General features: G+C 71.6%; 4 protein-coding genes across 7 annotated transcripts; 2 read left to right on the plus strand and 2 right to left on the minus strand.

Moving 5' to 3' along the window:
• Positions 1-308: 308 nt before the first annotated feature.
• Positions 309-1,091, plus strand: LOC113940776 (protein yippee-like 4; the record flags this gene model as incomplete). The annotated part of the gene is made up of 3 exons (XM_027631922.1): positions 309-352; positions 456-564; positions 835-1,091. Coding segments are annotated over 3 exons (243 nt in total), but the record flags the coding sequence as incomplete, so codon positions are not given.
• Positions 1,092-1,637: 546 nt separating this feature from the next.
• On the minus strand, positions 1,638-5,519 carry SERPING1 (serpin family G member 1). 2 transcript variants are annotated; one of them, XM_027631924.1, is made up of 9 exons: positions 5,463-5,519; positions 4,721-4,793; positions 4,480-4,549; positions 3,870-4,365; positions 3,629-3,766; positions 3,346-3,549; positions 3,070-3,212; positions 2,499-2,718; positions 1,638-1,972 (listed from the first exon to the last, which is right to left on the minus strand). In XM_027631924.1, exons 3-9 carry the CDS (start codon positions 4,546-4,548, stop codon positions 1,725-1,727), a joined length of 1,518 nt encoding a protein of 505 aa, XP_027487725.1. In that variant the 5' UTR covers position 4,549; positions 4,721-4,793; positions 5,463-5,519; the 3' UTR covers positions 1,638-1,724. The 2 variants fall into 2 exon arrangements, with proteins under 2 accessions (XP_027487725.1, XP_027487724.1); XM_027631923.1 differs by having other exon boundaries at positions 4,721-4,790; positions 5,419-5,517.
• Positions 4,994-6,911, plus strand: LOC113940778 (ubiquitin-conjugating enzyme E2 L3-like). Of its 3 annotated transcripts, none has more exons than XM_027631925.1 (4): positions 4,994-5,186; positions 5,245-5,840; positions 6,285-6,471; positions 6,539-6,911. In XM_027631925.1, exons 1-4 carry the CDS (start codon positions 5,102-5,104, stop codon positions 6,700-6,702), a joined length of 1,032 nt encoding a protein of 343 aa, XP_027487726.1. In that variant the 5' UTR covers positions 4,994-5,101; the 3' UTR covers positions 6,703-6,911. The 3 variants fall into 3 exon arrangements, with proteins under 3 accessions (XP_027487726.1, XP_027487727.1, XP_027487728.1); XM_027631926.1 differs by having other exon boundaries at positions 4,994-5,122; positions 5,661-5,840; XM_027631927.1 differs by having other exon boundaries at positions 4,994-5,122; positions 5,751-5,840.
• Positions 6,912-7,090: 179 nt separating this feature from the next.
• Positions 7,091-9,563, minus strand: SMTNL1 (smoothelin like 1; the record flags this gene model as incomplete). The annotated part of the gene is made up of 7 exons (XM_027631921.1): positions 7,091-7,314; positions 7,408-7,559; positions 7,642-7,702; positions 8,339-8,479; positions 8,621-8,654; positions 8,853-9,021; positions 9,230-9,563. Coding segments are annotated over 7 exons (1,036 nt in total), but the record flags the coding sequence as incomplete, so codon positions are not given.
• Positions 9,564-9,691: the final 128 nt, after the last annotated feature.

Consider the following 9,691-nt stretch of genomic DNA (forward strand, 5'->3'; position numbering starts at 1 on the left):
CATGGCAGGTGTCCCTCTCTGGTGTCCCCAGGACATTCCCACGGTGGCCAGCGTTGCCCCAGGGCGGGAAGCCTTGCCCCACACGGTGCCCTGGGGGTGGCAGGTGTCCCCCGTGGCGCTCCCGTGGAGGGGACCGTCTCCCCCCCTCAGTGTCCCCAGGGGGGCAGGTGTCCCCCCCGCTGTGTCCCCGGGGCTGGCAGGGTGGCAATGCAGCAGGGTGGGGGCACGCGGGGGGCGCAGGGGACGTGCAGGGAGGGGGGCCGGGAGAGGTGAGGGGCTGACCAGTGACTCTGGCCGTGTCCCCCCAGTCCTTCCAGGGCAGCCATGGCCGTGCCTACCTGTTCAACTCCGTGTGAGTACTGGCGGACCCCAGGGACGGTGGCGGGGCAGGGGGGGGTCCCCGGGGGGCCCCGGGCTGGCTGCCGTGCCCGTGGGACACCCCGCTCTCGGCGCAGGGTGAACGTGGGCTGCGGCCCGGCTGAGCAGCGCCTGCTGCTGACGGGGCTGCACTCGGTGGCCGACATCTTCTGCCAGAGCTGCAAGACCACGCTGGGCTGGAAATACGTGAGTGCCCCTGCGCTGGCACCGCCATCCCCTGCGGGCACCGCCCGGGATCCCCAACCTCTGCCCTGGACACCCCTGGGCACCCCAAACCCACCCTGTGGGTGCTGCTCCAGACACCCCAAACCCCTTTTCTGGGTACCCCAAATGGGCACCCCCTGGCCACCCCAAACCTTCGCTGCGGACACCCCCGAGCCCTGGGGGAAGGCAGCACCCCGGGTGCCCCCGTCGGGGTGCGGGAGGCTGACACGGCCCCCCTGCCCCTTTCCCCAGGAACAGGCTTTCGAGAGCAGCCAGAAGTACAAGGAGGGGAAGTTCATCATCGAGATGTCGCACATGGTGAAGGAGAACGGCTGGGACTGACGCGGGGGCACGGCTGGGACTGGGGGGCACGCGGGGGCACGTTGGGGGGCTGGCACTGGGTGAACCCCTCCTTTGCACCTTCCCTGTGCCCCCCCCGGGTCGCGGTGCCCGTCCCCAGCCGCGGGGGCTGCGGGGCTTTTCTAGGGTAATAAAGGCTTTTTTTTTTTTTAGGAAGGTGCTGGGCGTCACCTGCCCCCGGTGCTGCCACCACCCCTGGCTCACCCTGGGGTGGCACCGGGCACAAAGCTGGGGACCCGCGGGCACACTGGCACAGAGTGGGGGTCCCTGAGAGCCCCTGTGTGCCCTCCCCCGCTCCCCCTTCCCACGCACAGGAGCAGTGAGGGGCTCGGAGCCTTTATTGGGACCCCGAGCTGGTGGGGAAACTGAGGCGCGGGAGGAGCAGGGACCCTCTGGTACCCTGGGGAACTGGGGCGAGGGAAGGGTGGGGAGATGGACAGGGAAAGCGGGGAGATGGAGGGGGAGGGGGGAAAGAGGGAGGGAGAACTGGAGGGAGAGAGGGAGGAAGCAGGGAGGGAGGGAGGGAAAGGAGAGGGAAGGATGGAGCTGGACGGTGGTTGGACGGGCAGAGGGAGGAAGGGAGGGGTGGAAGGAGGGACAAGGGATGGATGGAGGGAGAGAGGAAAGGGGTAAGGGAGAGAGAGAGGAAAGGGGTAAGAGAGAGAGGGAAGGAGGGACGGAGGGAGAGGAGAAGGCAGGGATGGAGGGAGGAGGGCGAGGAGGAGGCAGGAGGGAAGGACGGAGGGATGAGAGGAGGGAGGGCGGGGACAGGAGGGGCAGGGTCAGGGCCGGGGGTCGCTGAGGCGGCCCATGAAGACGGGCACCTCGCCGGCGTCGTGCCAGAGGACGAAGAGGAAGGGGCGCAGCGCCTCCAGCACCAGCGCCGAGCGCGCCACCGAGGTGGCCATGGCAGCCGCCGCCTCCACGCCGGCCTCGTCCAGCGCCAGCACCGCCCGGTGCCGCGCCTCGTCCACCGCGGCCGGGCCCTCCGCCAGCCCGCACAGCTCCGCGTCCAGGAACAGCCCGAAGTCTGCGGCACACGGGCTCACGGTCACCCCCGCGGGACACGGCGGCGAGGGGACACCGGAGACGGGAGGGGACACCGGAGGCAGGCACCCGGGGGCACAAGGGACCCGGAGAAAACCGGGGGTCAGGGACACAGGGGTGCGGGGACATCGGGGCACACGGGGACGCTGAGGATGGAGGAGACCCCAGAGGCACACCGGGGACACGAAGGGGTGCGGGGAACGCCAGGGAGAACGGGGATATTTGGGCCACTGGGGACCCGAGATAATATGGGGGATAATATAGGGGTGCTGGGGGCAGCAGGGCACAGCGGGGGCACTGAGGGACATGGGGGACACCAGGGGCACGGGGACACGGGGGAACCCAGGGGAAACCAAAGGTACATTGGGGACACCGGGGACACAGGACGCTGGGGACAGTGGGGACAGTGGGGAAAGGGACCTGCAGGGGAGGAGCCCGTGACATCCTGCAGGGAGCAATGTCACCCTCAGCTCATCCAGCCCTCGTGGTGACGTCGCAGGTGTCCTTACCCATGTCGTGGACCAGGGGCACCACGTCCAGGGCGAGGTCGAGGTGCATCCGGGGCAGGGCCAGCGCGGTGGCCCGAGGGGGCGTCTGGGCCGCCCGCCGCAGCAGGGCCAGGAAGGTGGGGGGGTCCAGTGACCGCTCCAGGGTCTCCAGCGCCCCCAGGGGCCCCCGCGGCAGCAGCACCACCAGGCTCAGCCCCTCGCTCAGCTCCAGCCTCCCCACCTGCCGGACAGATCCCTGACTCAGGGCCACGACCGGGACCCCACAGACCGGCACCCCCCAGTGCCACCAGTGAGGTCCCAGCCTGGCATCCCCCCAGCCCCGGGGGAGTGAGGTCATGGTTGGTGCCCCTTTCAGAGCCAGGGCACTGACATCAGCCTGGCATCCTCCCTGAGTGCCACAGGAATGATATCACAGCCTGGCATCCCTCCCTAGAGCCGCTGGAGTGACATCATGCCATTACCCACCCCTAGCAGTGACCCACCAGCCCCTCAGGCCGGGCAGTGACCCCACAGCCCTCACAGTGCCCGGCAGTGACCCCGCAGACCCCCACCCCTGTCCCAGAGGGGGTACCTGGACCTGCAGGCGGGAGTCGGTGAACGAGGCCACCGGGTACTTGGTGCTGGTCATGGTGGGCACCTCGACGGGGGGGCGCCCGGGGCGCAGGAAGGGCAGCGGCACCGTCTGCTCGGGGTCCAGGGGCGTGCGCCAGGAGGCTGCGGGGACACGGCACCGGGGCTGAGGGGCGGGGGACACCGGGGGGGGGACAGCGCGGGGCAGCCTCGGCCCCGCGGTCGATCCCCGGTGCGTCCCGGGTGGGCGCGGGCGGTCGCGGCGGTGGGGCCGTACCGCGCAGGTGGACGGCGCCGAGCAGCAGCAGGCGGGGCTGCGGGGGCAGCGCGGGCAGCAGGGCGGGCAGCAGCCCCTCGCTGGCCTCCCGCACCCAGGCGTTGATGCTCTGCAGGTCCAGGCTCTCGTTGCCGCTCAGGGGGCGCGGGCGGGCGCCGTAGAAGCGCAGGGAGTCGTTGAGGAAGCGGGGCCGGAGGCGCAGCTCTGCGTGGCAGGCACGGTGGGCGTCAACCCCGCGCCCACCCGGCGGCAGCGCCCCGCCGGCACCCGGCGCCCGCCTCACCTGGGTGGTGGAAGATCTGGGCGGCCGAGAAGAGGCCCGGCGAGCCGGCCAGCTGCTGCAGGGCGCCGTGCACGCAGCCCAGCCCCGGCGGGTACGCCAGGAGGGCGCCCAGCCGCTCGCGGGTCTCGCCACGGGCGCCTGCGGGCACAGGGGAAGCTCGGTGAGGTGCCCCGGGTGGGACAGCCCCGGGGCACACAGGCGGTGCCTACGGCAGTGCCGGTGCTCGCGGGCAGCCCCTCACCCAGCAGCAGGTGCGAGAGCCCCGTGGCGACGTTGATGGGGGAGAAGAGCAGGTTGGTGTCGGGCCGGGCGGCCTCGGCCATGTGCTGGTAGAAGCGGAGGGCGAAGGTGCCCAACGCCTCGGCCACGGCCGCCCGCTGCTCCCCCGTGGGCTCCCCGCAGGCCTCGGCCGGCTCCTCATCCCCGGGGCACGGCGGGGAGGTGGTGCCTGGGGGTCCCTGAGTGGTGCCAGGCGTGGGCACAGCCGTGGTCCCGTAGGCTGTGGTTCCCGGCTCCTCAGAGGCTCCCTCGGGTTCTGTGGGCTCGGGGGCATCCGTGGCCCAGTGAGGGCCATCCCAGCCAGGCAGCCCCTCGGGGTGGGCGTGGGGGGTGGGCATAGGCGGGACAGGTGCCCCCACGTCCTGTGGGGGGGCCGTGGCAGGATGGGGGGGCACTGGCGGTGTCGGGGGCTGTGTGAGCAGCTTCACTCCGCTGGGAGAGGCCTCTGGTGTGGGCACCTGGGTACAGGGATGCGGGTGAGGGGGGCACAGTGCACCCGGGTGGGCGGCTCAGACGAGGGGAGACAGAGGGGCATTGGGCACAGGGAGCCCGTGTTCCTGGGTCACACTTACCGGGCTCACAGTGGCCATGGCTGTGGCCACCAGCCACGCCAGGGGCAGCCAGAGTGTCATGGTGGGCATCCTGGTGGGAGGGCACAGGTCAAGGGCAGAATAGGTACCCTGCACCCCCACCCTGGCACCTGCATCCCCACTCCCTGCACTGCCTCTACCCCACCCCGTGAGCCCCCACCCACCCCGGGGTGCCCCCATTCTGCCCCCCGGGGGTCGGGAGGAGGCAGCGCCCCTGGCCCACCTGGGTACCCGGCGGGTCGGTCCCTGCGTGTCCAGCGGGCGCCGGGGGATCTGGCCGGCTCCGGCCCTGCCTGGTTAAAGATTAAGGAGGTTCCCGTAAATCAGCCGGGGGTGCGGGGGCAGCCGGGGGGGACGGACAGGGCGGTTCTGGGGGCAGCCGAGGGGGCGGCCCCGCGATCCGCTCTGCCCCCGTCAGGCACCCGCTGGACGGGGGGGCGGCGCTCCTGTCACCCGCCGCCACCGGGAGCCCCGGGTGACGGGTGTCCCCGGCCGTCCCAGAACCATCTGCCCGTCCCGGGGGTGCGGCCGGAGAACCTCGTCCCGCCCTCCCCGGGGCGTGATCCCCCGGAGCCCGTCCCCGTAGCACCGGGCACCGATCACCATGGCCGTGAGGATCGCCAAGGTGGGGGAACAGGGACAGCGGGGGTCCTTGTGTCCGCACCGGAGCTGGCGGTGCGGGGGTCCCGGTACCGGGGTGCGGGAGAAGCGGTGCTGGGGTGCCAGTGTTGGGGTGCAGGGGTCCGGGTACCGGGGTGCGGGAGAAGCGGTGCTGGGGTGTCAGTGCCAGTGCGGGAGAAGCGGTGCTGGGGGTGTCAGTGCCGGTGCGGGGGTCCCGGTACCGGGATGAGGGAGAAGCGGTGCTGGGGGTGTCAGTGCCGGTGCGGGGGTCCCGGTACCGGGATGCGGGGGAGGCAGTACCGGCGTGGAGGGTTTTCGGTGCCGGGGGTGCCAAACCCTCCCTGCGCACTCCGGTTTCGTTTCCCCGACGGGGACCGTTCCGCGTCAGGGCGTGGTCTGTAGTGGCCGCACCCAAGAGGCGCGTCCATGAAGGAGACCCCCCCCCCATAAGGGCGTATTCCATGGAAACCACCGCCCACAAAGGCGTGGTCCATGGGGAATCCCCGCCCATCGAGGTGTGTCCCACGTGCTGCCCCGCCCAGGACGAGCCTACGGAGGGGTGTTTTGGGGTGCAGCCCCGTCCCTGGAGGCGTGTCCCGGACGGCCCCAGTCACCCCTCACCCGTCCCGCAGGAGCTGGAGGAGGTGCGGAGCTGGAAGGGGGCCCGCGACGTGCGGCCGCTGGACCGGAACGTGCGGCGCTGGGAGGGGCTGCTGCTACCCGTGCGTGGCGAGGGGCACGGGGGCTGTGGGGGAGTCCTGGGCAGCGAGGGGCTGGGGGTGTGTGTGTGGGGTCCCCTGGGCGTGGGGGGTATAGGGGAACTACAGGGACACAGGGGCCTTGGAGGGGAGATGGGCCTATGAGGGCATGGGGGGTGTTGGGGGTAACCCTCAGGACCGGGGGTGTGGGGTGTCTCCTGGGGACACTGAGTGAGGGTCCCTATCAGGGCAGAATTGGGGAGGGTCCCTCTGGGGGCACTACTGGGGGACACCCTGGGGCCCTGGGCTGGGGACACTGGGGGGAGGTTCCCCTCCTGAGGGGCTGCTGGGCAGTGGGTGGTGAGGTTTCTCCACGGGAGGCACTGGGTATATCGGGGCTGGACAGGGATCCCCCCGATAGATGATGCTGTGGCCTGGGGGGCTGAGGTGCCCCCCCTACCCCGGCAGAACACCCCCCCGTACAACGCGGGTGCCTTCCGCTTCGAGCTGACCTTCTCCCCGTACCACCCGCTGGAGCCCCCCCGTGCCACCCTCCGCACCCCCATCTACCATCCCGGTGTGGACCCCGAGGGTCGCGTCTGCCAGCCCCTCACCACCCACGAGCACTGGGCACCCACCACCCGCGCCGTCCAAGGTGGGCACCGGGGGGACGGGAAGCGCAGCACTGGGGGTTCCTCCCTGACCCCCCTCCGTTCCCGCAGTGCTGCAGGACCTGCTGCTGCTGCTGGACAGCCCCGACACCCAGCGGGTGCTGCGGCCGGACCTGGCCCGGGAGCTGCAGGAGCACCCCGAGGAGTTCCGGCGCCGGGCACAGGAACACACCCGGCTCCACGCCGAGCCGCGCCCCGAGCCCCCCGGCCCCTGAGCCCCCCACCCGGGGGCACCTCGGCTTCCCCTCTCCTTCCCTATGCCAGCCGGGGCTGGCCCTGGCATCACCCCTGCCTCGGTGCTGGACCTTGGGCATCGGGGGCCCCTCTGGCACCGTGAAGGGGGTCCTGCCCCCCCACAAGAGCTGGCCCCCCACAAGATCTGCCCCCCCCCGTTCGTAAGGCAATAAATTTGCTCCAGCACCTGCTCTGGCTCCGTGATACCTCACGGGGAGGATGGGGGGCTCCGGGAGGTGCTGCCCCCCGTGTGCCAGCCCTGGGGGGACTGTCACCCTGCCGGTGGCAGAGCCAGGCCTGTGCCCCCACAGACACTCAGTGCCAGCGCCCCCGTGCCCACATCCCCCCCTCCAGATATGAGGCCACCACTGCCTGGCACCGTGGCCTTTAGTGCTGGGGGACAAGGCAGAGGGACAAGGTTGGGGGTGGCACGGGTGGGGGGACCCCCTCAGCGCTTCTTGGTCTTCACGAGCCCCTTGGCCACCAGGCAGCGGTACAGCTCCTGCACGTACGTGTACACACACTTGGCGTCGGGCACCGGCAGCCGCACCATGTCCTCCACCTCCAGCAGCGGGGCACAGCCCGCCCGCTCCCTGCGGGGAGGGACACGCCCGTCACCGGGGCCGGGGAGGGGCCCGGGAAGGGCCGGAGTGGGCTCGGGGAGGGCCGGGGCTGCGCTCACGCACTCGGCGGTGGCGAAGGCCAGGGCGAAGTTGTGCCGGCGGGCGTCGGGCTCGAGGGCACCGAAGTCGAAGGCGTCGGGGAAGAAGCTGTGCAGGAGCGCGCAGAAGGCCAGGCCGCTGCCCCAGCTCCCGGAGAAGTTCTGCACGTCCACGTTCTGCGCGGGCGGGGGGGTCAGGCCGCCCCCCCCGGGTCCTCCCCAGCCTCCCCCCCCCCCGCCACCCCTCGCCCGAGCTCACCGGGTACCCGCGGGTGCGGGAGCGGCACCACTCCAGCAGCATCGTCTTGACCGTGGCGGCCCCGCCCGACCGCCGCAGGTGCGGGGCCGGCCCCGTGGCGGCGCTGGGGGGACCCGGGACGTGGGACCCTCACACCCCCCTGCCCCCCGTAGGGACCCCCAGCCCCACCATGACCCCTCTGCCCCAGGACCTTGGGCCCTCAATACCCCACTGCCCCATGGACCCCCATGGCCACATTGCCCCCCTGTCCCACATCCACCCCGCTCTATGCACCCCCCCATTCCCTCCCTACCCTCCATTTCCTCATGCCCCCCTCAATACCCACACTGTCCCACAGACCCCCACATCCCCCATGAACCCACTGTGACATTACCCTGAGCCCCTCAATAACCCCCTGTCCCATGCCACCCTACTGTTCCCCAATAACCCCCTGTCCCATGCCCCTCCACTGTTCCCCAATACCCCCCCGTTCCATGCCCCCCCACTGTCACCCAATACCCCCACAGTCCCATCCCCCCCTCCATTGTCCCCCAATTCCCCCCAGCCTTCCATCGCCCTGTGGTCCCCAAATACCACCACAGCTCCATGCACCCACCCACCCCACTGTCCCACAGCCCCCCCGGTCCCCCCTACCCTCCAGTCCCCCAATGCCCCCCCATTTTCCCATGTCCCCCCCGCGGGGCCAGGCCCTCCTCACCCTCCAAACTTTTCCAGGATGGCACTGCGTCCATACGCCCGGGACCCCACACGTGGCCTCCCCCCGGCCCCTTCCAGCCTCGGTCTCTGTCCTGCCGAACCAGGGGGTGCCCGGCCCCGCGGCCCCCCTGCTGGAGCACCCCTGTGGGCACACGGGGGACCCGCGGGTGGGCTGAGGCACCACGGCGGGTGCCACTCACGGGGGGGTACAGCCCTGAGCGTGGGGCTGTGGGATGCCACCTGTGGGGTGGGGTATCGGGGTGCCACCTGTGGGGACACTCACCTCTTGCCACCCTCTGTGCCATCGGTGGTGCCAGCTGCAAGGAGAGAGGAGGGGTTAGAGGAGGGATGGGAGGGGGCACCCAAATGCTGGGGCACCCCTGGGGCTCAAGGTCCTTCCCCGTGGGGAGGGGACATGGGGTTCCTACAGAGGACCCCATGGGGGCAAAGGACACTCTGTGTGGGACAGAGGTGACCCCAGGGCACTCAGGTGCCATTGCCTGCATGGCTCTTACCTGTGGGGGACGTGGGGGATGCTGGGGACGTGGGGGATGTGGGGGACACAGGGGAGGTGGGGGACACAGGGGAGGTGGGGGATGTGGGGCTGGTGGCCCCCTCTGGGGACGAGCACGGGGGAAACTCAGGCCACAGCTCCTCGTCCTCGTCCTGATGCCAAGTGGGCTCCTGTGGGCACAGCAGGGGTGGCAGTGCCAGCGCGGGCACTGTCACTTACACAATGTCCCTGGCACTGTCACCCTGCTCCTGACACTGTCACCCCGCCCCTGACACTGTCACCCCGCCCCGGTGAAGTCACCCCTGTCCCCCTCCCTACCGCACCTGCCCTCCCCTGGCTGTGTCCCTACCCCCCCTCGTGCCCCCCCCCCTGCCTCACCTGCCGGCCCCGGGTGCTGCCCGCTGCTGCCGGCACCGGTTCGCCCCCGGCACCCCCCTCGGTGTCCCCGGCTGTCCCTGCCCCGGCATCGCCCTCGCCATCCCCGGTCTCCCCGGCATCGCCCCTGGCACCCCTGGGTGCTTCTGTCCCGCCATCCCCGGCAGCCTCTCCCCCCGCGCACCCCTCTGAGCCCCCCGTGTCCTCCCCGTCACCCTCCGGGTCTCTCCCATCGCCCTCCGCTCCGCGGGGTTCCCCCGCACCCTGCGGGGCTGTCGCCTCCCCGCTGCCCGCCGCCGGCCCCTCGGGGGGGTCAGGAGGGGTGTCCGGGGTGGGACTACCGTGGGTGGGGGTGCCAGGGGTCGAGGTGTCCGGGGAGGGCGTGCCAGGGGTGGGGGTGCCGGGGGTGGGGGTGCCCGGGGTGGGGGTGCCCGGGGTGGGGGTTTTCGAAGTGGGGGTGTCCGA

The sequence above is a fragment of the Corapipo altera genome, unplaced genomic scaffold, assembly GCF_003945725.1.
Source record: "Corapipo altera isolate COAL_440 unplaced genomic scaffold, ASM394572v1 61198, whole genome shotgun sequence".
NCBI classification, from domain to species: domain Eukaryota; kingdom Metazoa; phylum Chordata; class Aves; order Passeriformes; family Pipridae; genus Corapipo; species Corapipo altera.

Coding starts and splice junctions, on each gene's coding strand:
- SERPING1 (XM_027631924.1), bottom strand. CDS start 4,548: ATGCCCACCATGACACTCTGGCTGCCCCTGGCGTGGCTGGTGGCCACA. Junction 4,366..4,479: donor CCATGGCCACTGTGAGCCCG/GTAAGTGTGACC, acceptor CCCTGTACCCAG/GTGCCCACACCAGAGGCCTC. Junction 3,550..3,628: donor CCAGATCTTCCACCACCCAG/GTGAGGCGGGCG, acceptor CCTGCCACGCAG/AGCTGCGCCTCCGGCCCCGC.
- LOC113940778 (XM_027631925.1), top strand. CDS start 5,102: ATGGCCGTGAGGATCGCCAAGGTGGGGGAACAGGGACAGCGGGGGTCC. Junction 5,187..5,244: donor CTGGCGGTGCGGGGGTCCCG/GTACCGGGGTGC, acceptor GCAGGGGTCCGG/GTACCGGGGTGCGGGAGAAG. Junction 5,841..6,284: donor GGGAGGGGCTGCTGCTACCC/GTGCGTGGCGAG, acceptor CTACCCCGGCAG/AACACCCCCCCGTACAACGC.